Raw genomic sequence first — 26,489 nt, 5'->3', positions numbered from 1 at the left:
CGTTGAAAAAGCACTTGCCATTCACCCGCCACACCCTCCTACCCAGTGCATGGATCCCCTCTAAAATTTCTTGAACAGATGGTAAGCCTGTGTCTTGCACAAATCCTTCCTGGGAAGAAAAGCTCATTCTTTACAGAGGACTTAGTTCCAGTGCAGGATACTCTTAACTGTTCGAAAATTCTTCCTTCAGTCAGTCTGCAGATCGCCTCTGCAGTCTCTGTTCTTCCTCAGATAGCAGTGTTTCTCCAGGTCCTGAAAAAGAACAGTGGCTAAGGCGGATTGCCCCCTGTGCTAACGTAGGTCCTACTGCCATCTGCATGGCACAGGTCAGGAACAAGGAGGCCAGGGAGATGCTGCAGTAAAGGGTGGAGCCAGGGTAGGAACCCCAGAACCTGAAGGATGCAGCCCCATGAGCCCCTCTTTCCTCCTTGTTTGCTTAGCCCATCTGGTCCTCTGTCATCGGTGTCTCTCAGACGACTTTCCTCCACTCACCACTGGAATGGTTACGGGTTAGACTCTGACTTTTCCATCTTTAGCTCTACCCCCCTGCTGTTCTTCCTTAGAACCCAGCCATCCTATCTCACTGCCTTTTCTCTGAGCTGTGCAGTCTGCGCCCTGGAATGTTGTGAATGCCACACTCGCCTCAGTATGTCCAGCACCTACATAGGTGGCTGGTGCAGGGTTGGCTTTAGTTGGTATTTGTCTAGTGATTGACTTCCTGCCATTGATATTATATGTGCGGTGAATTCTGAGCTGTTTCTCCCTGGGGTCTCTGATTTCCCATTGGTAACCTTCAAATTCAGGGAAGCGATATGTTCTTCCTCTGTCTTGTAGGAGATAAAATTGTAATTGATCAGAGGATCTGCTTTTGGCAGAAGAAGCAGTAAAGGGAGAGTCGTCGCTTCTTGTCACTTGTAGGTTTTGCCTCTGTGGCAGTCTGTTATCTGTGCCAGAAGGTAGCTGCTGACTCACTGGAGTCAAGGAACGTTCCCACAGCAACAACACTGGTGTTCCATCTTGCAGCATCTGCCCATGCCCACCCATGGTCTCTGAGGGGGGGTCCATAACCTCCACCTGGACCCACAGCGTCTCTCCCCCCTGCCATTCCTTTAGAGCCATCATCATTCAGAAAGGTCTTCTCCAGGGTCACAGGCCAGTTACAAGATGTCCCAGACAACCTCTGACTCCTCTAAGCCATTACTCAGCGCCTGTGTTAATGTTTGTAGTTCTGGGTTTTGTGTCCCTGTTCTCAGCACGTTTGTGTGAAGCCTCTCTCCTACCTCATGCTCATGTTTCTCTTTCTGCTGTATCATTTCTGTCAGCATACACATGTGCTGTCATTTCTACCATCTTAAAGAGGTAAAAAAAAAAAAAAAGAACTCTCTTGATCCTACTTCCCCTCTAGCCATCACCTCTTCTCAAAGCTCCTGGAATAAGCCACCAACACTCAGTCTCATCTCTCTTCCCTTCTCTCCCTAGCACTTTCCCGAGCTCTTTCTACTGAAGTCGGCAGCTAGTTTCCACCTTGCTACTTCCTTGTTCTCTTTTTCTTGTTAGCAGCTGTACTTATCAGACTATGTATTTTCTTTATTCCTCTTACTTATCAGCAGGTATACGAGCACCATAAATGCGGTTCATTTTCTTCATTGCCTGATCTACAGTAGATGCTCAGTAAACATATTCTGAATGAACCATGAGGCTGCTGGTGCTTCCTACCTTCTAGACCTTCTGTGTACATGAACTTGCTTAACCATGCCTCTTTAGGGGGCTGCTCCCTTGAGGGCAGTTAGGTTGTAGGACGTTGTCATTGTCATAGCAAGTGGGTCTCCATGGTCTGAGGGACTCATGCCTTCTACAGGCAAGCCCAGAGGTGGGCTTAAGCTTCGTCAAGACAAAGTCTGGTTGTTACCTCATCACCTGATGACTATAGCTTGTTATTTTTCCTGCGTTAAGAAGACATTCTGTAAATGAAACAAGATGGGATTGGGTGGGAGACAAACCATAAGAGACTCTTAATCTCACAAAACAAACTGAGGGTTGCTGGGGGGAGGAAGGTTGGGAGAAGGGGGTGGGATTATGGACATTGGGGAGGGTATGTGCTTTGGTGAGTGCTGTGAAGTGTGTAAACCTGGTGATTCACAGACCTGTACCCCTGGGGATAAAAATACATTATATGTTTATCAAAAATAGAAAATTTAAAAATAAATAAATAAATAAAAAGAAGACATTCTGATTTCCTTAGGAAGATATTGGCATAATTATTTTCCACCAAGGAGGGTGAAGTGAAATTTTGAGATCCCCTCAGAGAACCTTCCCAGACCGAGTTTTTACTGTCACAGCCACAGACTGGATGTATTGGGCCTATTTTTCATATTTTATGAAGGCCATCTTGCCGAGTTTTCAGAACATCCTTCCTCCTCTCATTCCCCCTCACTGTTTCATCCCTCTGGCACAACCTAGCGTGGCTCTCTGCAGTTTCTCCCGACAGCGGGGGACACAGTTTCTGCCACCGCAGCAGGAAGGAGGTTTTGTTAGGAAAGCAGCCTGAGGCCTGGCATCGGATGGGTTGGAGGTGGTGAGGAGGGCACCTGCTGTGTTCTTTCCTCCCTGCCTTTCTGGCTCTCATCCAGACCAGCCCCTCGTCCCTCCTTCCAGGGATGGGTGTTTCCATGACTGTTAGAGCAGTGCAAGGGCACAGGGTGAGAATATAGCCAGACCTGAGGTTGACGACAAGCTGGCCAGCTTCAGGCAAGTCCCTTACACGGTCTGAGCCTCAGTTTCCCCATCTGCTAAGTGGAACAAATGATACCTGTCAGGCAAGGCTGATAAATATAAGGTATCCATCCCACCTAGCCTGAGGTCTGGCAGAGGAAAGGTAGCGCCCCACCTCGACAAATGGTTACTGCTCTATTTCTCTTCTTAGACTTAGTGATTGTGCCTACAATCAAAAGCTTGAGAGATCATGAAACACTAAACCTCAGCAACCACATTTTGGCACAAGCAAGATAATTCTTGTTAAAAAATAATGGAAAACTCCATTTCTCGCCAAACAAAAAATGATAGAGACTGAGGGGGGGGGGGAGAAAAACGATTTCAAAAAGTCTCCTCCCTTTTATCACTTTGAATGAGTCATTTTTCTTTAGTAAACAGGAGTGAGAAGCTTAAAATTAATCAAGATAGAGGCAGATAGCATCATTCTAAAGTGAAAGCATGAAGGGAAGTAGTTAAAAAAAAAAAAAAAAGGTGCCTTGTATGTGAGTGGATCATGAAGGCGGAGCGTTCAGAGCTTATGAAAGACACATTTTGTCCGTCCTGCAGTGTCTGTAGTTTTTACAAGTTTTTATCAGATTACTTTTACTATGGACTTGCGATTACCGTAATCCTTAGAGAGCCTCTTAAATGCACAGCTGTGTGTTTGTTTTCTTTGCATAGCAGGAGCATGGAGATGGGGAAGGAAGCAAAGCCTTCGGGATAGTTTTAACTTTTTGTTGTTTATACTGAGGCGGAGACCCATCCTGAATTGAACACATGTCAGACAGGGTCCCTGCAAGAGATACCATCAGGGAGTGTGGCCTGGAAGAAGGGGTCCTGGTGGCAGTTGAGAATGGACAGGCGGGAGAGGGTTGTGCCCCCCCTCACCCCCCAAGATGTATCTTTGTCACCAGGATCTCCCCCTCCCTCCTAACGGCAGCTTGCTTCCAGACACCTCCAAACTGCCTAGCAGAGCCAGCAGTTTGGCCTCCTGACTGCTGTTCCAGTTCCAGTGAGCTCAGATGCAGAGCTGGAACAGGCCTGGGCAAGTTGAATGAACTTATTAGTCATTCCTGAGCTCCTTGTCACCTGGACCCAAAAATAATACTTCAAGTGCAAATTGTGGTGAAACCTTACCTTGTGCCATTCTCAGTTGGAAAATGATTGGTCTAAGATGGGTAAGTGCTAGAGATTAAACTGTGTGCCGCGAAACTAGACGTCGATCTACTGAGGTGTCTGTCGTACTTTGAAAATGATTATTTGTCCCACAATTCCATCTAACCCTTAAAAATGAAAAAACTACAGTTATCGCTTCTGGGTACACTTGAGGCAGAGAACTAGTTGTTCTAACAACTGCTGTATACCAACTATTCAAGAAACAGTAATTCTAAGTGTTCCTTGGCAAATGAGATCCACAGTATTTGTTTGAAATGAACCTACTGGTTGTGCTTTAAAATTCTACCTTGTATTAATTTCCCTTTGTGCCACATTAGCGTTCTAAGCAGAGTTCAGTGCTGGTGTGTTCGTTAAGTTGTGAATGAACAGTTTCTGTGCATTGGCAGGCTGTTGCCCCAGAGTCTCCAATCAGAAGGAGGCATTTTTTTTTATAATTTTTTTTTCTTTTAAAGATTTTATTTATTTATTTGACAGACAGAGATCACAAGTAGGCAGAGAGGCAGGCAGAGAGAGAGAGAGGAGGAAGCAGGCTCCCTGCTGAGCAGAGCCCGATGCGGGACTCGATCCCAGGACCCTGAGATCATGACCTGAGCTGAAGGCAGAGGCTTAACCCACTGAGCCACCCAGGCGCCCCCAGAAGGAGGCATCTTGAGTGTAGTTTCAAATGTGTAAAGTTTCTTCCCAGTTGCACTTTTGGAGCTTTTCATTTGACATATTAATTGAGTTTTTACAATATAAAATGATGTGCTAGATCTTCTGCTGGGTGCTTGGTATTTTATTTCAGCCTACTATGTGCATGGCTGGTGGCTTTTCTAGAAATAGCAATCAAAAGCACATGATCCCTACTATCCGATGCTCTGGGTCGTAAGATAGTATGAAATCTCCGTCTTATGTTGCTCGTTGTTCTTTCTAATTTATTTCTCATTATTTCCATCCAAGTTCAGGTAACTTTGATAGCTCTGCAGTCAGCGGTATCCAGAAAGAAAATGAAATTAATGGAACCCAATTTATAACCACTCCACCTTCTCTACTTCTGCATTTAAGCTGTTAGCAAATAGCATGGTTATTTGATTTCACAAAAAGTTAGGAAGGTAAACTCTAAGTAGTAAATAGCCATTTGCTAAGCAGTAAATAACCAAGGTTAGAGTTTAGAACTAAAATATAATTAGCGTGGGTCCTTAGCCATATTACTCAAATAAAAAACACGTAAAATGCATCACCCATATCTTTTTAAAAGCACTGGAGTGACGGTGTGACTCAGTGAGGTGGGCCTCCTCCTTTAGGGACATTGGCAAGATTGAATTTTAAAACCTCGGGCACCTGGGTGGCTCAGTGTGTTGAGTGTCTGCCTTTGACTCAGGTCATGATCTCGGGGTCCTGGGGTCAAGCCCTGCACTGGGCTTCCTGCTCAGTGAGGGGCCTGCTTCTCCCTCTCCCTCTGTGCCTCCTTTCTGCTCGAGCTCATTCGTGCTCTCCTTCAAATAAATAATTTTTAAAAAATAAAAACCTATAAGATGCACTAATGCAGTCCTGAGGACATCATATGTGCTTACCAAGAAATGGTCATGATTAACACGTTAATTATTAAACATAATACCTAGGAATTTACCTAATACATTTAGAGTGATCTTGATCTACTGTCAAAAAAAAAAAAAAAAATGCTGCTTTGTTTTTTCTCCCTTCAGGTTGAAAAATGTTTCACAAATTTATTTTAACACATTGTGAAGTGTATTTCAGAGTAAATATCCTTTTACCCCAAGGCTGATGCCTAGAAATTAAAAATATTTTCAGAAATGAAGGATCGCTCTGTATTGTCACCCTTAATCTTTGTTGTTGCATGTATGTGCTGTGGTTGCCGTAGAGTACAAGTTTGCACAGCTAAAGGGAAAAGTAGTATGCAAAATGCATTTACTGAGAATGAATGTCAGTGGAGAATGGGGCACAGGGTACCCAGATCCACACAGCCCCAGATTCTGGTCAGTTCTCTCAGAGGCGAGGCACAAGTACTTACCCTCTCCTCCTATACAGGGGCTCAGATAGCATTTCGGGGGTAATCATGGGGATGGATACGGTGGCACTCTTAGCAGTATCTCCGTGAACAACACACGTAGCTCACAGAGTTCATAATCCGCGACATCGTTAAGCGCCTGCAAGACCATTAGGTTCCTGGTCTCTACCTAGGGGACCAGCTAACACTGAGACCAACGCAAACTAGCCAGGCTTCTAAGGCCTGCGATTTGAGTGCCCTAGTCTGTAAAAAAGGAACGTGGTCCCTTGAATTCAACATTCATTTAGAATTTGGCCTTGGCCTCCCACATTCTCACAGCTGAACGTAAAGCCACATAAAATTCTCACTAGAGAGAATAAAAGTGACAGAATAAAGAGAATAAAAGTGATCCGAAAGTGGTATCATTTTATGTTTGTTCGGAGAAGACAGGCAGGCCTATTGGATTTTCATTAGGAATTCTAGTAGCCCTGCTTTTTAGTTATTTGTAGTTATTTTCATTAAGCAAGCACTTATATTGGCCAGTGATTTTTGGCACTGGCTATACACACAGCCTTGATTTCTGTAATCTCCGGTGAAATCAGGCAGAGCTTCCCCACATTGGAACAAGTTGGTGGCCCTCTTATAGCAACGTTTCCTTTACCTTTGGCCAAAAAAGAATATTGAACCAGAAGTGTGATTTTATTTTCCCCTCTGATGCCCTTTTTCCTTTAAATTGTCTTAAGTAGGAGAAAGGCATTTTCAAAGAAACCTGTAACATTTTTAAATAATGGATTGACTTCAAACTGAAAATGAAACATGTGAATATGTTTTCTAAATGACCTTGAGAATGACATTAAAGAATCCATCATAGATTGAGATTTGACCTACTATTTTTCTCCTACCAATTTTAGGTTTGATTTCGTTTTTAATAATGACTTTATTATTTACTCTAGCCTGGTTCACTCACATAACTGTTTGCTTTGAAATTCGAAACCACATATTTTCTCTGTAACTCAGATAAAAATGGGGTCACGCAAATGACCTTTCAGACAGAAACTGCATGGTCCATCCACTTTGACAGAAATAGCGCACACACACACACACACACACACACACTATCGCTGGAGAGTAATGGAATCATTTTAAGACAAAAGATCATTCAGTTACCATAAAGCTTGAAATCTAATGATGGTGATTATCAGTGCCAATTTGTGGACACTGGGGACGAAATTTAATAACCGCTCACATTTACTGAGCAAACTTGGTGCCGAGTTCCACGCTGAGCCCTTTTCAGTGTATTCCCTCACAGAATTCCCACATCAGCTCTAGGAAGCGTAGGAATCATTATCCATAGATGAGGAAATTGAGGTACACTGAGCTTGAGTAATTTCCTGGGGTCGCAGACCCCACTGTGGAGTAAGCGCAGTAGACCTTGACCTGGAACCTGGGCTCTGAACTGAAGAGGGGCAGCGAGTCCAAGGGCAGAGGGAAAACCTGAAAGATATTATGTGGAGCCCTTTTGTCTTTTGCCCTGGATTCCTGAGGGTTAAACTGGAAGTGTGTGTACTCTTTTTCCTAGTGCCCTGAGAACTCACCTAGCCAAGTTCTCCTTTCCATCCCCACGATGAAATCTCAGATGGGACCCATAGCTCTTCAGTTAGTCTTAAATAATTGAAAATTCTCAGATCAGTTTCAGGATAAAAGAGCCCAGGCCAGCATTTGTCTCAACCCAGACTCCAACCTCTCATCTGGTTTAAATGAGCTTCTGCCTCTTCCAACTTGGTGTTGGCTTGGAAGGGGAGGAGGAGGAATTACTGTGGAGGAGGAGACATTGTAATAAACATTGTGGGTTTTTCCTCTCTCCTTCCTTTCTCCAGTTCCTTTCCCACTCATGATTAGGTATCACCTCTGACCTCTCCCTGTAGGTCCTGTGAGGGTGTGCAAATGTGCAGGGCATGCAGAGTGTTGTGGGGAAGAGGACAGGATTCCTCTCCTTGTCCCTGGGTATGGGCTCTTCGTAGCTGGCTCTTGCTGGGAGTTTTTGGGTTGCCTGGCGGCAGCCACACCCCCTCCAGCCACTCAGGGGGCGCTCATAGCCTTTCCCTTGGTGCAAGGCGGCTGGCTTCTGTTGAGGGTGAATCTTTGGGGGAATTCCTTTTATCATAACCCCAGACCACCTTTTCCCAAGTACGAACGTGGACCTAGGAAGCTCCCATCCCTGTACGCATGGAAACACAGCTTCCTCTCATCTGTCTGAGATCAGGTTAGACAGACATAGCCTCCTACATCACAGTCCTGAGCAGAGAGCTGAGACTCCTATGGCAAAGTTGTCTCCCATTCTGGTCTTTGTTTGCCGACTTGACATGAGGCAACACTGTGGCTAACAAATTGCACCCCTCCATGCTTCCCTCTGGACTTGCTCGGCTCACAGCGCCACCTGGAGGGTATTTCCATAACACAGGGCCTCCTGGGTTATCAGAATAATTTTCTCACATTTATCAAAACGCAGGCACAAGTCTCCTGCTATTGCACCAGTGTACCCCAGCACATTATATGAGAGCTAGTGAGATAGACATCACTTCTTGATCCATATCTGGGTAGTTGTTTTAAGTGAAGAGTTGGCCTCTCCCACATATGTGCCCTCATTCCAACATCTGTTTGTATCCTACCATTGTGTAGAATGCACATTTCAGGAGAAACAGGACTTAAAGGAGGTGCTGAGGAAGTGTGGAAGTGGTTTACCTAACATGTGGAAAATTGAAACAAAGTAATGGAAACCTAGGGTGGAGATTGTTACTAAATAACGTATGAAGACCTCCTCTAGCCAACTGAAAAAAATAAGCTGAAAAATGATGAGGATACTGGAATCAGAAGTTGAAACGTTATTTGGAAAAGCCCCTAGGGGCACCTGGGAGGCTCAGTTGGTGAAGTGTCCACCTTCAGCTCAGGTCATGATCTCAGGGTCCTGGGATCCAGTCCTGCATCCGGTTCCGTGCTTCTCCCTCTCCTGCTCCCCCTGCTTGTGCGCTCGCTCTCTCTTCTCTCTCTCTGTCAAGTAAGTAAATAAAATATTTTTTTAAAAAGTCAAAGGAAAAGCCCCTGGCTTCCAAGAGTATTCAAAGTGATAGTGTGAATGGCCGGATTATTTCGCTTACAGCTTGGAGCTGATGCTGATGGTCACACTGAGGTCAAAAAAGAGAAGCTTCAGCCATCAGAATTATAGATGAGCGGGATTCACCAGATGATAAGAAAGAACGAGGCACGTCATTCAGTAATTGAAAAAGTACAGGTCCTGAAAGGGCAGTGGTTTTGACTTAATGCTTCCAGATGGCCCTCTGAATTCTTAGTTTCTGTTCAGTCACTAGTGTGCAAATTCAGTCCATTTTTGGAAACATACTTACTTTTCCACTTCCGATATGCTCCTCTACTTTTGCATTGTATTTTTTACAATTATTTTAGCACTGTGAAAGAAACCGATTCAAAGGAGTCTGCACTTGGAAGGGAAGATGTTGAAAACATGGCATATTCACTAAAATTGATAAATCAGTGTCTTCCAAGGGGAATGGCATTGCTTCCTTTAGCCCCCAGAACTCTTAAGCATTATTTTTTAACGCATTTTGCTTCTAAATATAATCTTTTTGTGATAACCACGGTATTGTTAACTATGTGCGATATGTATTAAGGAGGTGACAAATTTTGTGACACCCTGCTGGTTCAGAAATCACCAGTGTTGGAGGTCAGGACCGATGTGTGCATGCACTGGGCTGGTTTGTAGGGGCCGCTAGAGTTGGGTTTGGCATGCAGAAGAGCAAGCAATGGAAGAGAGAGTGTACTTACCCATAAGCCACTTCTCAGTAGTCATACCAGAAGCCCAGTCATCCTCAGTATGCCCCCTCACCCTCCACACCTGGTGTGTCTGCAAATTCAGCCCAGTGCACCTCGTCAGCATCTCTTGAATTGTCCATGCTTCTTTCCATCCCCAGAGACCCCCTCCTCATAACTGTTATGTGAACAAAAAGTGCCTCTGCCCCTACTGAATCTTCTCAAATCCCGTAAAGAAGTGGGTACTATTATTATCCCCATTTTGGAGATGGAGAAGTTGAGGCCCAAGGCTACTCAGCTTTATGGAGCTGAGCCAGGACCCAGACCCAAAGTCAGCTGCTCTGAGCCCTGCTGCTCTCTCTCACCCCCAGACAGTTCTGACTGGCTCCTGTCAAAGCCCCTCTGGCTCCCCTCTCCAGCTACCCATTCTCTGCCAGCAGGGGATTTCTTAAAAATACAGATCTGACCATGTCACTGATGCTTCATTCCCCTTCTGTTTGCTCCCCATACTCTGCCTAAAACCTGGAGTCCATCTGCCCTTGCCACCCGCAGTGGGTCTCTGACCACTGTCCCCTTAGCACACCGGACCAGCCACTGGCTGTCTTTGATGTTTCTGAATTGTACCATGAACTCAGTAGACAGCCGCTTTGAGAGTGGATGGACGTGCCTTTATTCCAGATCCTCACTGCCCTTCATATGACTGACTACTGAGAAGTGGTTTGTGGGGAAGTCTTTTGGGACAGTCCTACCACATTTGTCACTGGCATTATTCAATTCATATTCGTCATATGCATTTTGAGTCTTTTTTTTTCCCCCTAAATTATCATGACTTCCTGTTTCTTTACACCTGACACCTAATTGCTCCATCGACAGGTACTAACTGATTGAACACAGCCCATCATTCAGTGAGCACTCCTACATTGTGAGTGCATTTCTCTTATATTTGTTAAGAATTCAAACGTCACATTGTCCTATGAAACTGTGTGTTTTTTACTTCACTGACATGGATGCTTGTCTGTTCTTAAACGGGAATATCCAAGAACAGCTGTGAAAGTGACCCCCCCACACAGCAAGTTGGAATTTGATGCCTTAAAGTCATTAGCACAAATACTATTACAAAAAAAGTCAGAAAGCGGCATGGCACAATTGTATATGTATCACAGTGTTCTGTGATCAGACACATGAGGAAATGAGAAAGATCAGTTCTTCAAGAATCCTTATTAACCTCAAAGGTAAACTGCTTCTTTTCTTATTTGCCTCCAAGAATGTTTGAACCAAGATGTTCTCAAGCTCACCAAATTCAACACATTCAATTTTTATAGATAAGGTCACCGCACTGAGCTGTTTGGTGATCGGAAATTGAATTAAACTCGCCCTTGACAGCAACATTACCGCCTTGTCCATGCCGGAAGGCACCTGGGAAATGGCCAGTCTTCTCATATTTAAGAAACTTCTGTAGGTGGATCTGGGACTGTGTTCAATCCCAGGGTCCTTGCTCTAACTGCAGTGCTTTCTTCCTACTTAAAATTTAAAGACCAATTAAGCATTAACTATCTCTTTCTTTTTACTTACCAGAAGCACTTGGCCCCCAGTGTTTCACAAATTGAATTTTAAAATCGGGAGAGTTTCTGCAGAGATCTGGATTTGCTGCTTCAACAGTGAACAGCAGTCCCCAATGGCAGCCCTTAGCTGGCAGCCCCTCACACAGGCCACAGTCGCCCATCATCAGCCCCACCTCAGAGGCACTGCGGTGCGTGGTACCCAGATTTCAGCACCTTTGCCTTTAAGCATTTTTCACATAAAGTGTGTAGAGGCATTTCAGTTCCAACCTGTTGCTTCCTAGTACAGCGGCGGGCTTCCTTCCCTTTGCCCTGGCCAGTCAAAGGCTGGACCAGCTTCCTGGGCATCACCTGGGATCTTTGAGAAATGCAGAAGCTCGGGCCGCATCCCAAATCTACTTCAGGATTTTCCGTTTCAAGGACATCCCCAAGGAGCCACCGGCACCTTCAAGTTTCAGAAACACTGCTACAGTGAGTGGGAGTCACCATTTGTTTCTGAGCGCTCTGTCCCTGCCTGGTATTCCACTGCCACACAGATAACACGTCCAGAGCGCAGTGGAGTTCACACGTGCTCTGCTTCAGCTGACCATTTTGTACCTTGGCTCTGCCAAGCTTTATTCTCCAGTTCATTCTAGACTTTCATGAAATGTTCCAATGAATATTCAGCAAGGTCGAATACAGGGAAATAGTTTGCAAGTGGACATTTCTCTCCATCTGGCTTATGTTTCCTCTTCTTAGCCAGAAGTCAGCGCTCAAGCAGGACTGTATGACTGTGGCGCAAGCAGTCCTGTGCAGCTGAGGTCAAATTTTGCTTTCCTGGAACAGGATGAGGCAACAGCAGTCTCTCCTGGCCACGCCTGAGGGGTCTGCCCAGGTGTTGGGGACCAGTGGCAGGGCTGCGTCAGCAGAGGGTCATGTGCCACAGTGTTCCCTGAGCACAGTTTGTGGTTGTCACAAAATGACGTCGAGATGTAGCCCCGAGTTTCCAGGTGTGTCATCTACCATTTGACCCATCTTTTCACCAAATGTACTTGGTCCTCATCGAGACCATATATATACCTTACAGAACTCTGGGAATGTACAGCTCTGTCCCAGCCCACACTGTTGAAGCAATGAAAAGCACAAGAACACAAGTTAGGGATTATATGATTAGATAAGTATTAGAAGAAGGAGCAGCCTAAGCCACTTTCATTATGTTTGAAGTACGCATAGTTTGTTGGCTACTCCAGATCCTCCAACACGCGACCTATTCCTACAGCATTGTCTTCTGCTTTCAGTTCTTCCAGGAAGCTGTTTTTCTTGTCCTCTCTGAAGAGTTCAAATTAAAGCTTTTTAAACTCTGAACCTGGTGCTGTGTAAATATCAGTGTGTTGAAAATTATTAGGGCAATTGGGCATGACAGAGGAAAGAAGGAGGGTGGAACAGAAAGGAAATGAAGTGGAAAGTGGTTGCAGTCAGTGCCTTTCTTACATAATCCTTCCACACCGGTTTTGTTCTAGAAACTGCTCACCAAGGTTAGATGGCTTGGAGCAGACAGTCTTGCCTGCAGGAGCCCTCCGGAGGGTGTCTGCCTCCGTTTACCCATTTTCTCGCCTTTTTTTCCAGGAAGAAATCAGTGTGAAAGCAGCCCAGTGAGCTTCCTGAGGCGTGAGCCCTGGTAAACAGACTGGTGTCCGTCAATCCTGTGCGTTGAGAGTAACGATTCTTATTTAGTGTTCAAAGATCTCAGAGCCCGCCGTGACAGGGCATGCTGGAGAGTTTGGGTCAGTGACAACATAGATATTTGGGCTTCTGGTCCTGATGGAATGGATGGAATTACAAGGGAAGACAGTCATGCAGGGGCATGGGCTTTAAGACCAGTTCACAAAAGGATGATCAGGACAACTCATCATTCAGAGAGTATTTTCCTAAGAACAGTAAATGTAGGAACCATGGTCCAATCATAGGCCAATAGTCCCAGGTGCCATTTTCAAAGTGGAGATAGTTCATTCATTCTTAGCTTCTCAGAACCCCATGATTTAGAGGGAGAGAGGATCTTGGGAATCTCATTCAAGCACCTCATATCCCAGATGAAGGGAGGAGGCCCCGGAGAAGAGGTATGAGCTCCGTCACCTACCCCCACCGGGCCACCTTCCCACTTGCCTTGCAGAAAGCTTGCTTTGGTCTTTAACACAAAGCTGATGGGCGCAAATCTCAGTCATGTCCTTCACTCTGCTCCCAAATGTACTGCCACTGTCCCAACTGCAGACACATTTGGAAGCCCCAGATGTGAAGATGGAGCTGGAGATGTTATACTCATTCACTTACTGGGGAGAAATGTGGCCTGGTGGGAGTGGGGGCATGGTGGGTGGGGCAACCCTCTCTTAAGCGCCTGGAAAGATCCAGTGGGGTTGCCTCTGAGCCCAGGCTCTGCTACCTGTTCTGCTTCTGAGCTCCACAGGGAAAGGGGCTCCAGTTCACCTTCCATTAGGTGGACCCTAGGGTGGTAGATGAAGAAACACAGAAGGCTCCGCAGAAAAATTGCCGCTCCCCTCTGGCATTTCATTCAGAATTTGTTCAAAGAAGCAATCTCACTTAATCTTCATGAGAGGGGGGAGGAGGTGGCTCTTTCAACTAAATTGAAGTATCATAACAGAACTGCACAATTAAAGGAAGTCATTATGTAGGAATTGCCTTGGGGCTTCTCAAGTCTTGCCTCGGAAAATATTTTTATTAGAACAAATCCTTTTGCAGATTACCAAAATTGTCTCTTTGCAAAACATGGCGGTGAGTGTATTTGGAGATTGAGTTTTTAAAAGATGGTAAGGGAGGGGTGCCTGGGTGGCTCAGTGGGTTAAAGCCTCTGCCTTCAGCTCAGGTCATGATCTCAGAGTCCTGGGATTGAGCCCCACGTCTGGCTCTCTGCTCAAGCAGGGAGCCTGCTTCCTCCTCCCTCTGCCTCTCTGCCTACTTGTGATCTCTGCCTGTCAAATAAATAAATAAAAATTTTTTAAAAATAAAAAAAAATATTAAAAAAAAGATGGTAAGGGAGAACAATCAGGCTTCCCTTCTCCCACCTCCACTCTTGTTCTTAATAGACACTTCATTTTCTTAACATGCAAGTAGATGATTTTATGGTTATACCACTCTCTTTATTTTGCAAATTAGTTTTTTGATGTTAGTTGAATACATGATCCTTAATATTCCTAATTATAGCCAAAGACGCCGAAAAAGTCTGTACCCAGTTACTTTGGGATGCTGATGCATTCAAAAATGTTCTCTGCCAGCAGTAACAGGCAGAGAGCAGAGTTGTTCTTAGAAAAATGCTACATATATTGTGTACTAAGTAGAAAGACGTATATATATTGTGTACTAAGTAGATTTCTTTTGGGAGTACTGATAAATGTTTCCTTACAGTGGTTTTGGTTGACGGAGAAGGTGGTCAAATTGTTCAGAAAGCCATGAATAATAAGTACCTGAATAGTTAACTATTATGCCAGTTTTCTCTAACGTAACATATTTAGGTGTGACTGACCTCTTTAAGATTGTGTTCTGAGTTCCCTAAGGGATTGGGGGACCTACACAACACAGAGACACTTTTGTTTTCTGCTCATTAAGTGTGAAAAATCATGGAGCACTTATAATCAAATTATCTAGTTACAAGGTTAATCTAGAGGTTTTTCTAGTTTTGTTTAATTAAAAAATAAGCTTGTAGTTAACAGGAAGTCATACATTTGTCTCCGTTTTCAGGAGAAAATGTTTTCAAATATATTAGTTGGCAAAAGTAAGATAACCGAAACACGCTTTTTAATTTTTTTTTTTCATCTTTGCTGCCAATCCCTTTTCTTGCCAGTATTTTCAGTTTTTGAAGAATTAAAGAAGTGCTCGTTTCAGATGTTATGGAGAGATTGGGTAGTAAGAAATCAGAAGTTTTGCTTCGCTGAGAAAGAGACGTATTCTAATTCACCGCTGCCAGAGACTGCAGCAGATGCCGGATTCCTAGGAACCCATGGGCGTTCAGTGAACTGGGAACGCGGCTCTGCCAAACCCGCATTTCCACATTCAGCCAGGATTTCCTGGGTTTGATACAAGAAATGCCAGCCGGGCGTGATTAGGGGGCGGATCTCACCAACGGGGAGGCGGCCACAAGAGCCCACGCGTGGGAAAGCTCGGCCCCTCTCTGTCCCCCAGCACCCGGGTCCGACTGCGGGCGCCAGGGCGCGGGCTGGGACGCCGGGCGCGGGCGGTCGGCGCTCCGGGACCCCGGGATCGCCGCCCAGAAGCGGCCCAGGGCCGGGAGGCCGGCGGAGGCGGGGGCGCCGCGGGGTTTCTCTGTTGCTACAGCCGTGATGTCACTCGCCCATCCTAACCCGCGGTTGGTTGTTGTGTGTTTCAGCTCTGCCTGCAGTTGAGCACAAAGACCTGGAGGAGACTCCCACATCCTTCAGGGAGAAGAAAGGAGGCAGCTAAGCAGATTAAAGGAACTTGTGGCTTGTGGCCTTTCGGAAAGGGGGAAAGTGAATCAGAGGCCCGGTGGCAGTTAATGAGCTGTGAGATGAGGCGCCGCTGCTGCTGCTGCTGCTGACACCCAGATTCCAGGCTCCGTCCGCTGCCCTTTGTGCTTCGTGTACATGTGTCTATTCAGCGTATCCGGAGGCGCCCAGACCAGAATCCAACACGGCTGCCGGGGAGAGACCACCCACCATGCCCACGGAGACCCTACAGACAGGTAGCATGGTGAAGCCGGTCAGCCCCGCGGGCACCTTCACCTCGGCGGTCCCCCTGCGCATTCTCAACAAAGGGCCCGACTACTTTCGCAGGCAGGCCGAGCCCAACCCCAAAAGACTCAGCGCCGTGGAAAGGCTGGAAGCGGACAAGGCCAAGTATGTCAAGAGTCAGGAGGTCATCAACGCCAAGCAGGAGCCGGTGAAGCCGGCCGTGCTGGCCAAGCCCCCGGTGTGCCCGGCCGCCAAGCGCGCCCTGGGCAGCCCGACGCTCCGGGTGTTCGGCAGCCACGCCAAGACCGAGAGTGGCGTGCAGAGGGAGAACCTGAAGCTCGAGATCCTGAAAAACATCATCAACAGCTCCGAAGGCTCCAGCTCGGGCTCGGGGCACAAGCACAGCTCCCGGAACTGGCCGCCTCACCGGCCAGACTCCACCGACCTGCACCGGCACTCCTTCGCCGAGTCCCTGAAGGTGTACCCCACGCAGGGCCGCGGCAGCCCGCAGGAGGGCGGCTCCCACGTGGGCAGGAGGCTGCTGGAGCAGTCGGCCGAGTCCTTCCTCCACGTCTCCCACAGCTCCTCGGACATCCGCAAAGTGACCAGTGTGAAGCCCCTAAAAGCGATCCCCTGCAGTAGCTCCGCCCCTCCCCTGCCTCCCAAACCCAAGGTCGCGGCCATGGCCACCGTGAAGTCCCCGGAAGCCGAACCGGTGGAACCGGCCTGCGGCGTCAGCCGAAGACCCTCGCTCCAGCGGTCTAAGTCGGACTTGAGTGACAGGTATTTCCGCGTGGACGCGGACGTGGAGAGGTTCTTCAACTACTGCGGACTGGACCCTGAAGAGCTGGAAAACCTTGGAATGGAAAACTTTGCAAGGGCTAATTCCGACATCATATCCCTCAACTTCCGCAGCGCAAGCATGATCAGCTCAGACTGCGAACAGTCTCAGGACAGTAACAGTGACCTTAGAAATGATGACAGTGCCAATGACCGGGTGCCATATGGCATTTCTGCCATCGAAAGAAATGCTAGGATCATCAAGTGGTTATATAGCATCAAACAAGCTAGAGAGTCACAGAAGGTCTCCCACGTGTAAGACCAAGTGCGTGCAGAGGAGGGAGGGGTGGGTCTCTGTCTGTGCATCCGCAGTCGTGAAGGTTGTGAGGTCTCCTTGAAGTGTTGTGAGCTTCTCCACTCTCTTTGTGTTGCTCGTTGTGCAATGTTTCCAAGTTGCATGCCTGTCAACATGGGGACTGACCTGGCTTCCACGTCAACCATCGCTGCAGAGCCTGGCTGAACACAACGTCATCTGCCAAGAGTTTCAGGCCAGAATCCGGTTAGGGCTTCAATCTTAAGCAAAACTGTTTACACAAAAAATGGTATACAACTTCTTCGATATTTATGTGGTTCTTGTGTTTTTATATCCCGCGCTCTTGTGTCTTAATTAAAGGTTTTATCAACTGGCTTTTAAGTTGAGAGTAGAATCTTTTTGAAATAAAAAGCCAATTTGCCTACGTGTGAGCCCGAAACAGTGGGGAAAATCCATGAGCTCTGCTACCAAACAGATACAGTGACTGACCTAAGCTAGAGAACCAGGCTGGGTTTTCTGAGGAGGAAAGCGGTGAGCCTGATGTCAATCATTTGCGTATTGGAATTCTCCTGCCACTTACTAAAGTAGTGGTTAGGGCAACAGTGCTACGTTTTGTGTCCAATTAAGTGTGTAAATGTTGGTGCTTCTGTGTAATACCCCAAGGAAAGACAATCAGAAACAATGAAGGTGATTCAATCTAGGAGTTTGGGGGTTGGGGGTTTTTGTTGATGTTCTTCTGATTTGGGTTGATTCCAAAATTTCTACTATTAATCTTATGACGGGAATGATCATCCTAAAGCTGATACTAAATGTCTTTAAAAAAAAAAAAAACTTGTTTGTTTTTTGATCGAGAACTGATATTCTGTGCTGACTCTCTTGCCTCTCTCCTTCCCTCCCTGTGCTGTTGATTTATTTGGGAGAGGGGAGTGGGGCTTGTGCAGGTGTGAGCTATCTGAAGACATGAACACAAATGGAAATACCAGCCATATCAGTATAGAGCCTCCCATTCAAAAGCGAATACCTTTCTTAACCGAACCATTATCTGAGCAGTGCGATTGTGTTGTCTTGCATATGTTATTCTCCCAGGCTGTGGACCTTTGTTACAGCTCTAGGAAACTGTAGAAACATGATGCCATGTAGCTTTTCCACCCCTTGGTCTCTAGTGCTGCATAATCGACTCGTTCCCGTTTTCCCCAGTAACCTGTCTTGCAGGTGGATCGTTAGCTGTGGACCAGCTGACAGTTGTGGTGTGTGGTGGCGGAGAGGTAAAAACGTGTAGCAGTCTGCTTCATTGCGCCGTACTCATGCTCTGAAGTTCTCAGCAGCACTACCTTAGACTTTATCAGCTAATGGGAAACTTTTTATGGTGTAAATGCTGTAAGACTTTGTACATACTTCAGTTGTTACGAAATCTTTAAGAAAAAAGAAAAAGTTACACTAAATAAATAGCTCTGGTGCAGGCACTAACGGTGGTGGTTTCTCTTTGTCCTTGTCTTTGCTCCTGCCACGAAAAGTTTAACTTTGGACTGTGAGCCAGAAGCAGGTTTTCAGTAGCTTCGAAGGAACATGTTTTCATTAAGTTACTTTCGCCATATCACAGTTATTCTGAACAGCGATAGCAGTGTGCTTTTGCTAAAAGAGTTTCGTCAAGCTTCCTAAAATATGCCACCTCTTCTTTACTTAGTTCACACTTGCGTTATTTTTACCTTTTCTTAAACATCAGAGTTTTTCACATCTTCCGCAAGACCTTCGGTTGTAAATATTTATGAGTTCTTAACAGCGGAGACCTACCTTTGAATGTTATTTGTACAAGTCCAGAGTCATTAGCATTAAACGTGTTCATACATTTGTCCACTTGTTCGTTCATTCCTCTTTCAACAGGTCGTTTGGTGAGGGGCCCCCTTTTGGGGCCTCACGGTTGGCACAGGACCACTGTGGTCAACAACACAGCCTTTGCCTCAAGGAATATAGTTGCGTCCTTTAAGAGAAACAGCATTCCTCTTAGTGGACAGATCTTATCTCCTCTTGGTAGGATGCGGAGTATTCAAGTATCTATTGGATCAAGCTATCTGAAGATTAACATTGCTTCAAAAGTTTCATATACTGTGTAAATGTAAAAGAAAGCATTAAGAAGCAGTTTTCAGAAGCAGACATGATAAGATTCTCAACTACTACAATTTGCAACTTTTTCCTTCTGGAAATCAAATGTGGTTGCTTTACTTTCTCTCTGCTGGTTTGGAATTCTTTCTAGTTCTCTGATTAGTTATCTGTCTCACTAGAACGCTTACTTTCCAGAAAGAAACTTCTGGAGATGTAGCTTTCAGTGGTGATGACACAGTGCATTCAAGATAATAGAATGAAAATAGGTTTCTTTCATTTAGTTCAAAAAAATATATATATGTATACACACACACACACACACACACACACACATATATAAATATCCTCCCCTCACCGTTAGGGCAGAAATGTGGCCATTTGAAATATTCATGGCTTAGCATTTATATGCATCTCTTTCTAGGGCTATTGAAATACCAAAAATAGATGTCATTTTTCTAAGGACACCAGTTTTCTGGGAGGCGAGCACTTCTTAGCTAATTTAATATTATTGTCTGCTATTTTATTTTTTTTTAAGATTTTATTTATTTATTTGGCAGAGGCACAGTGAGAGAGGGAACACAAGCAGAGGGAGTGGGAGAGGGAGAAGCAGACTCCCCGCCAAGCAAGGAGCCGGATGCAGGGCTGGATCCTAGGACCCTGGGATCATGACCTGAATCGAAGGCAGCTGCTTAACAACTGAGCCACCCAGGCGCCCCCACTGTCTGCTGTTTTAGTCATGGATTCTGCTGAAGATTTCAACATTTCAAAGTCACATTTAATCTGTGTCCCACCAAAATTCAGTCTAATCCTCTGTGGCCTTATTTGTGCATTGGACACATGTGAGCCTTTTGGTTCCCTTTATGGAAGGGGGAGCTTATTAATTTTTTGTTCGTGAAATTAGTGTTTCTATAAAGGACTGTTTGAAAGGCTTAATATTTTTTTTAAAGATTTTATTTATTTATTTGACAGAGATCACAAGTAGGCATAGAGGCATAGAGGCAGGCAGAGAGATTGGAGGAAGCAGGCTCCCCGCCAAGCAGGGAGCCCGATGCGGGACTCGATCTTAGGACCCTGAGATCATGACCTGCGCCGAAGGCAGCGGCTTAACCCACTGAGCCACCCAGGCGCCCCTGAAAGGCTTAATATTAAATCCTAAGAGTGAGACATTTCCTAATTGTGAAGTCCTTTTTACAAAGTGCTGATTCTGTGCGTGCTTGAAAATTATCTCGTGTGTGTGTGTGTGTGTGTGTGTGATGATCATGATGATGTTGGTAGGAATACAGAGTTGTCGTGTAGTTCAGCATACTTTTCCCCCAACACAAGGCAGAGTGAAGCGTGATTTCACGAGATGGTTCTAAATACTGGTTGTTTCTGAAAACCGCCAAATCTTAAGACAGTCCTCCCAATATCCACCCTCTCTGCCATTGTCTTAATTCAGGCTTTCCTCTTCCTACCGGAGTGATTGTTCCTGTAGCCTGCTAACTGTAGTCCCCTCGGCGCCAGCCAATCTCCCTTCCCGTCCCATTTCACGCCAAAGACTCTGATCGCATCATTCCTCTAGGGAAAGACGTCCTCCAGCTTGAATATGTTGCTGAAAGGATAAATCTCAATTTCTTATCAGAGAATGTTGGGCATTTACCTTTCAGACCCCATTTTCTGTGTCCCCACGCCCCCAGGCTCCAAGCAAAAGAAGTTTCCATTGCCACTGTGTTAGTGATCTGCTGCTGCAAAGCAAATTTCCCAAAGCTCAGCAACTTAAAACAATAAATATATATTATCTCCCTTTCTGTGGATTAGGAGTCCGCCACTCCTGTACCGGCGTAGTTAGATGGTTCTGGCACAAGGGAATGTCGTTAGGCTCCAGACAAAATGTCAGTTGGGGCTGCATCCTCTGAAGTCTTGACTCTGGCTGGAGAATCTGAAACCCCAAGATGAATCACGTGATGGTAGTGAGAGTCCTTACAACATGGCAACTGGCTTCCTCTAAAGGGAGTTGGCCCAAGAGAGAAAGTAATGAGGAAGCCACAGAGCCTTTTGTGATCCAATAGCTGAAGTCACACACCTCCACTGTGTTCAAATCATCAAAAACATATCACTACATACAGCCCACACTCATGGAGAAGAGAGTTAGACCTCATCTTTTAAAGAATGAGAATTTATGGACAGGTTTTAAAATCACCACTATTGCTGTTTCAGTAGTTTTTCATTCTGTGAGGAATGCTTTTTCCTTCCTCCTGACCTTGCACACCCCTGCTCTTTCAAGACCCAACACAAGGATCAACTGGTGATATTTTTGCATTTCTGTGTTGCCTTTTCCCATCACCTAGTAATTTGTGCACTGCCCATGGGCTCAGCATTTGCTAGTTTAAATAGTGCTTGTGTGTAAATGGTTAAAAGGTATACCTTCCTCAAAAGAATTTATTTTTTTTAAAAAGTGCTAATAATTCATAAATCTCCAATGATTATAATGTGAACGGTGACCCCAGGGTCACGGCACAGCAGCCCAGATCTGTTAGATGTTTCATAAGTGTCAACTGGATTTTTTTCTTAACCGATCACTTTTAAGTCCTGTGGTAGTTACTCAGTAAGTGTTATCAAACCAACCTGGGCTGGGGGGTAGTTACCGTCCCATTTTACAGATGAAGAACCTCAGTTCCGTGGAGGTGAAGCCCCTTAACCAAGATCCCATAGGAAGTAAGAGGCAGAATAGGGCTTAAACTCAACACCACAACTCCAGCTCTGTCCCCCACCGCCCCACCCCGCCACCACAGCCCAGCTCAAGACAGAGAACGGCAGACTAAAGTGTCTTATATTTTAAAACCAAAGTGCTCTTAAACTCATCTTATTAATTTCATCTGCGGCCTGTGTGTACAAACCTGTCTCAAACAATTTCACTCTTACCAAAACGGTCACCAATAAAATTTAGAAAAAGACTTCAGCTGTTCCATGATGAATAACCCAGAGCCTGCTTAGTCCAGAGACAAGGCTGTCATTAGAGAAGTGTTCTTTCAGTTTTGAGTGCACTGTGATGTTGAGGTACATCCTGTCTTTTTTCGCCAAGGACTTTCAGAAGGGTAAACAGAGATAAATGCCCATAGCTCAACAGTCAGGAAGCACATTTTAGCAATTTAGTGAATCAGCATTACTCCCTTCTGCTGTCCTTGAGGAGGGACATGGTGTGTTTTGCCCAGAAGATGCACTGGGGAAGGTATAACAAGGTTAAGGATGTTCCAGAGGAACTGGATAGATTCTTAACTCAGAAAGGATGGTGAATCTCACCACAATTTTGAAAATCTGAAACCTGCCTTGTCCACTTAGCTCTGTGAGATGACCAAGAGTCCCACTGGCTTCCACATGGCTTCCTAGAGCTGTCCCGTGAAGGCCCACAGGCGTGGTGGTGGTGTTGTTCGCTCTGCACAAGGCACCATCGCGGAGGATTTCTCTCGTATATTCAGCTCACACTCCCTTGCTTTGGCAGAAACCCAGCAGAAGGAAAAGCCAGAGGGAGATGGGCCTCAACAGCCTTTAGGAACCTCCTCCTCTGATAACTGACTAGAACTTTGCCTCCATTCCCTCACTGGTAAAACAGAAGGAACGTCATGTGGTATGTGTGTTCCCTCGGCCTCAGGGCTGTGGCGGCCCTGAGAGCTGTTTTTGGAACATTAGAATGAGATGCGGGATTAACAAAAATTCAGAGAAGCCTGGGTTTCATGTTGTCATGGTAAGCAGGATGGCAGGCAAGGCTTGATGGGGACCAAATACTTCCCTGACTGGCATTTTATGTACCAGCCGTGAGAGAGTTCTAGTTGGGGAAAGAAATGAAGTCTGCAAAAAGATTCTTTTCTCAATGGAAGGAATCTCCAGAACGGTGACAGGTTGTCGGAAGCTGACAGGATCAAGTGTGACCAAGCTCACACAGCACACAAAACTAATGATGATAACAATGAAATAGTCATTCACTAATTGGGCATTTTATTCATTCCACATTCCTGAAGCAATCTGTAAACAAACTAACAAGCTAACTAAACTAAGTGTGTCTTAGATGTGATGCTAAGCCCTTCATCACATCATCTCATTTTATTCTCACAGGAACTTCACAAGTGAGTTAGAATCCATTTTGTCGATGAGAGATCCAAGGATTGGGCAACTTCTCAAAGGCACACATCCAGTAAGTGGCAGGAGTGAACACGCAAACCCGCGTTCATAAAGCACGTGCTAAGACTCATTCCTTAATGAATTTTTAGCATCTAAGAAGGTGGGAGCCATTTTCCCTCCTTTGTGGTAGGTAAGGCGTATCACGGTAAGGTAGGTAAGGTGTATTCCCCAGAAGCCGAGAACACAGCTGCAGATACTGGATTGCGGTTCTTCCCCACAGTGAGGGACTCAAACCTGCTTCTCATATTTGATCACATGAGGACTGAAGCTGAGACATTAGCAATCAATTCTCCCTCTCTGTCATATGTTACAGAGGAGGAAACAGGTGCAGCGAAATGAAGTGGGGGAGGGGATTCAGGTGTGTAGAGCAGGTGACTCGGCCCGTGGAGCTGGAACAGAGACATTGGTGCCCACCACCCTCGCTGAGGACCAGCACCAGGGAATGGGGGCTCTCCACCACGAACAAGTCCATCACGTGATGTAGTTAACAGATATTACTCCTGTGCAGTGTTTCTTGTCCTCAAAAACTAGCAGATATTTAAAGAAACTTTAATTAGATTTTCTATTAACATGCATTAACTATTTTTCAATTTAACCACGGCAGATATAAAAATACTTAACAGAGATGAAGGGATTTCTCTAATATTGGAAATACTTAGTACTATGCTCACATTATTTTAGTAACTCCACTGTCCATAGATGCCCCATATTCCGCAGAGAGCTTAGGGGCCATTTTTATAGGCTTCATTCTTTGCCTCCTGTATTCTCTGGCGCAGACATTGCCACTGGTTGTGATATCCGTTTGCTTCTCCTTCCGGCTCACCAGAGGATGCATGTTCACACCTCCAAGTGTTAGCTGTGGCCAGTGAAAGGATGTGACCGTGTTAAGAGTAGGGTAGAGCCAGTCCCGGGTTCCCCATATTCTCTTCCTTCAAACATGGCAGCCGGCAAAGTTGCCGAAGGTGGAGCTGTCATTAGGGTCCTGAGTGAGGACAATGGGGAACAGAGCCCTCCACCCCATACATACAGAATGGATGTGTAAGCCACAGGGGATGAATCCTGTCTTGCAAGCCACTGTGATTTGGGACATTATTTTGTCCTACAGCACAACCTGGCCCTTCCAGACTATTCTTCAGTTGAAAACTAACCAATAAAACTTAGAAAGCTACAAGGATTCCAGCAAGAGGCAGGATCAAAGGGCCAGCTCTACTGCATATTTTCCCAAAATGTGCCCCTGAAACACTATATTTGAATTCCTTGAGATTCTCAACACAAAGCAAATTTCTGAGCTCCCTTCCAGACAATCCCGAGTCAGAAGCATAAGGAGTGGGCCCAGGAATCTGCCGTTTTAACCAGTACCCTGCAAATGGTTCTTTGGCAGGTCAAAATTCCAGACTACCTAAGTTCACAGTTAATCAACTTTCAAGGTCACTAACTGGAAAACAGTGAGAATGCTATAGTTGTCAGATATGGAAAATGTTTTTGATACATTCTGGAATCATAAATACAAGTGCTAGTCCTTGGGATCTTAATTTCGGAAGTGAAAAACACAGGAGAGACCACATGCCAGCTCTGATAAACAGCAGGCAGAGTGGCATCGCGTTGTGACCTCCCTTCACTTCCTTTGCCCAAGGCACACTGGCCTCTGGGACCTTCCCCTGGACCACTGCCATAGCCTCTGAGTGGGGGCTCCACTCTGCTCTCTCTTCAATTCACTTCCATCAAGCAACCCAAAGTGACCTTTGCAAAACCAATAGCACATTGTATCATTCTGCTGCTTTAAACCCTTCTAGTGGTTTTCCACGGTGGTGATGACAACATTTAAAAATGCCTCTCTTCAGGCTGTAAGACCCCTCAGCGTCTCCTCACAACCCTGGCCCAACACCGAGGCTCCCCATTCTCTCTGCTCCCACTTGTGTTTGTGAACAGCACAAGCTGCTCCCACCCCCCGCCCCAGGGTCCAGGATCGTGCCGTCCTCCTTCACAGACCCTTTTCCTCTCGACAGTCTGTCCTCACATTGTGGACTGTGCCTCTCAGATTTCGCTGGCATTGCCATATTCCTTTCCTGCCCCTCTATGTAAAGACGATTCCTAGTGTTAATTAATCTCTATCCCTTGCTAATTTCCTTCCTGGCACTTAGCACAATCTGAAATCCTCCTATTCATTAAGCTATTGTCTATCGTGAGCACCCTTTTACCCCCCATGCCTGGTTCAGTGCCTGGCATGGGGGGAGGGGCTGAATAATATATATCTTCAGAACAAATGGATGAATCCAAACCTAATTCCACCTCATGGTTTCGCAATCCCCTCATCAAGTTGTCCTTCTACCCCTCCTGTCTTTAACTGTGACACTGTCCTTCTACAAGTGAGAACTGGGGTTGGCATCTAAGTTTCTTGTCCTAGTATTTGTTTTTGGAAAATGGAGAAAACAGCACATTTAAGGTCACAGGAGTCCACGATATGAACCTCTCTGCATAAAAGGATTTTATAAGCAAGAATTTGTCACTCATTGCACAATGACCTTAAAAAGAAGTGGAAGTCTCCTACTCACTCCATATCATACATAGCCAAAAGCAGTGAGGACCTCTCCTTGGGATAAGCTGGGGGGGAAGGCAGGTGATGATCTAAGAATACATGATCTCTATCTTGACTTTGTCTCAAAGGTCAACGAATAACATACCCCATTTCCTTGCCAAAATACCAGTTTGCCTTTTTTTTTTTTTAAGATTTTATTTATTTAGTCAGAGAGAGAGAGAGAGTGAGCACAGGCAGACAGAGTGGCAGGCAGAATCAGAGGGAGAAGCAGGCTCCCCGTGAAGCAAGGAGCCCGAAATGGGACTCGATCCCAGGACGCTGGGATCATGACCTGAGCCGAAGGCAGTTGCTTAACCAACTGAGCCACCCAGGCGTCCCTACCAGTTTGCCTTTTATATGAAAATACGTACTCATAGCTCTACTGGGTATAAGTCATTGAAACCTTCCTGGCAGACTGTCTCAAGGCAAATAGGGTTCAGAAACACCTTCCATTTTAGCCTTGCTGTGCACAATAACTTGTCTCAACCATGGGCTCAACATCCCCTTCTTTGAAAATTCTACTAACTGGGGAATTAGAAAAAAAAAAAAAAAAGAAGAAGAAGAAAAGAAAAGG

At 45.6% G+C, this 26,489-nt stretch overlaps 1 protein-coding gene and 1 long non-coding RNA gene across 10 annotated transcripts in view; one reads left to right on the top strand and one right to left on the bottom strand.

Annotated features, from left to right (window-relative positions):
* The window catches only part of FAM110B (family with sequence similarity 110 member B), a 190,778-nt gene that overhangs the window by 137,025 nt on the left and 27,264 nt on the right, over nucleotides 1–26,489 (top strand). For 4 of the 9 annotated variants that reach the window (XM_082714078.1, XM_082714077.1, XM_082714079.1 and 1 more), the window contains one exon: nucleotides 15,671–18,935. The exons of the other annotated variants lie outside the window; for them this stretch is intronic. In XM_082714078.1, coding sequence (XP_082570204.1) covers nucleotides 15,979–17,091 — 1,113 coding nt within the window. In that variant the 5' untranslated portion in view covers nucleotides 15,671–15,978 and the 3' untranslated portion in view covers nucleotides 17,092–18,935. Of the gene's footprint in view, nucleotides 1–15,670; nucleotides 18,936–26,489 lie in introns of those variants that run through there. 9 annotated transcript variants of the gene reach the window in all.
* Nucleotides 18,288–21,215, bottom strand: LOC309854703. Its single transcript, XR_014306368.1, has 2 exons — nucleotides 20,825–21,215; nucleotides 18,288–19,188 (listed from the first exon to the last, which is right to left on the bottom strand). It is a non-coding gene; the product is annotated as an uncharacterized lncRNA (long non-coding RNA).

This window comes from Mustela nivalis, assembly GCF_964662115.1.
Source record: "Mustela nivalis genome assembly, chromosome: 2".
Lineage (NCBI taxonomy): Eukaryota > Metazoa > Chordata > Mammalia > Carnivora > Mustelidae > Mustela > Mustela nivalis.
This window is presented reverse-complemented; position numbering and strand designations above follow the sequence as displayed.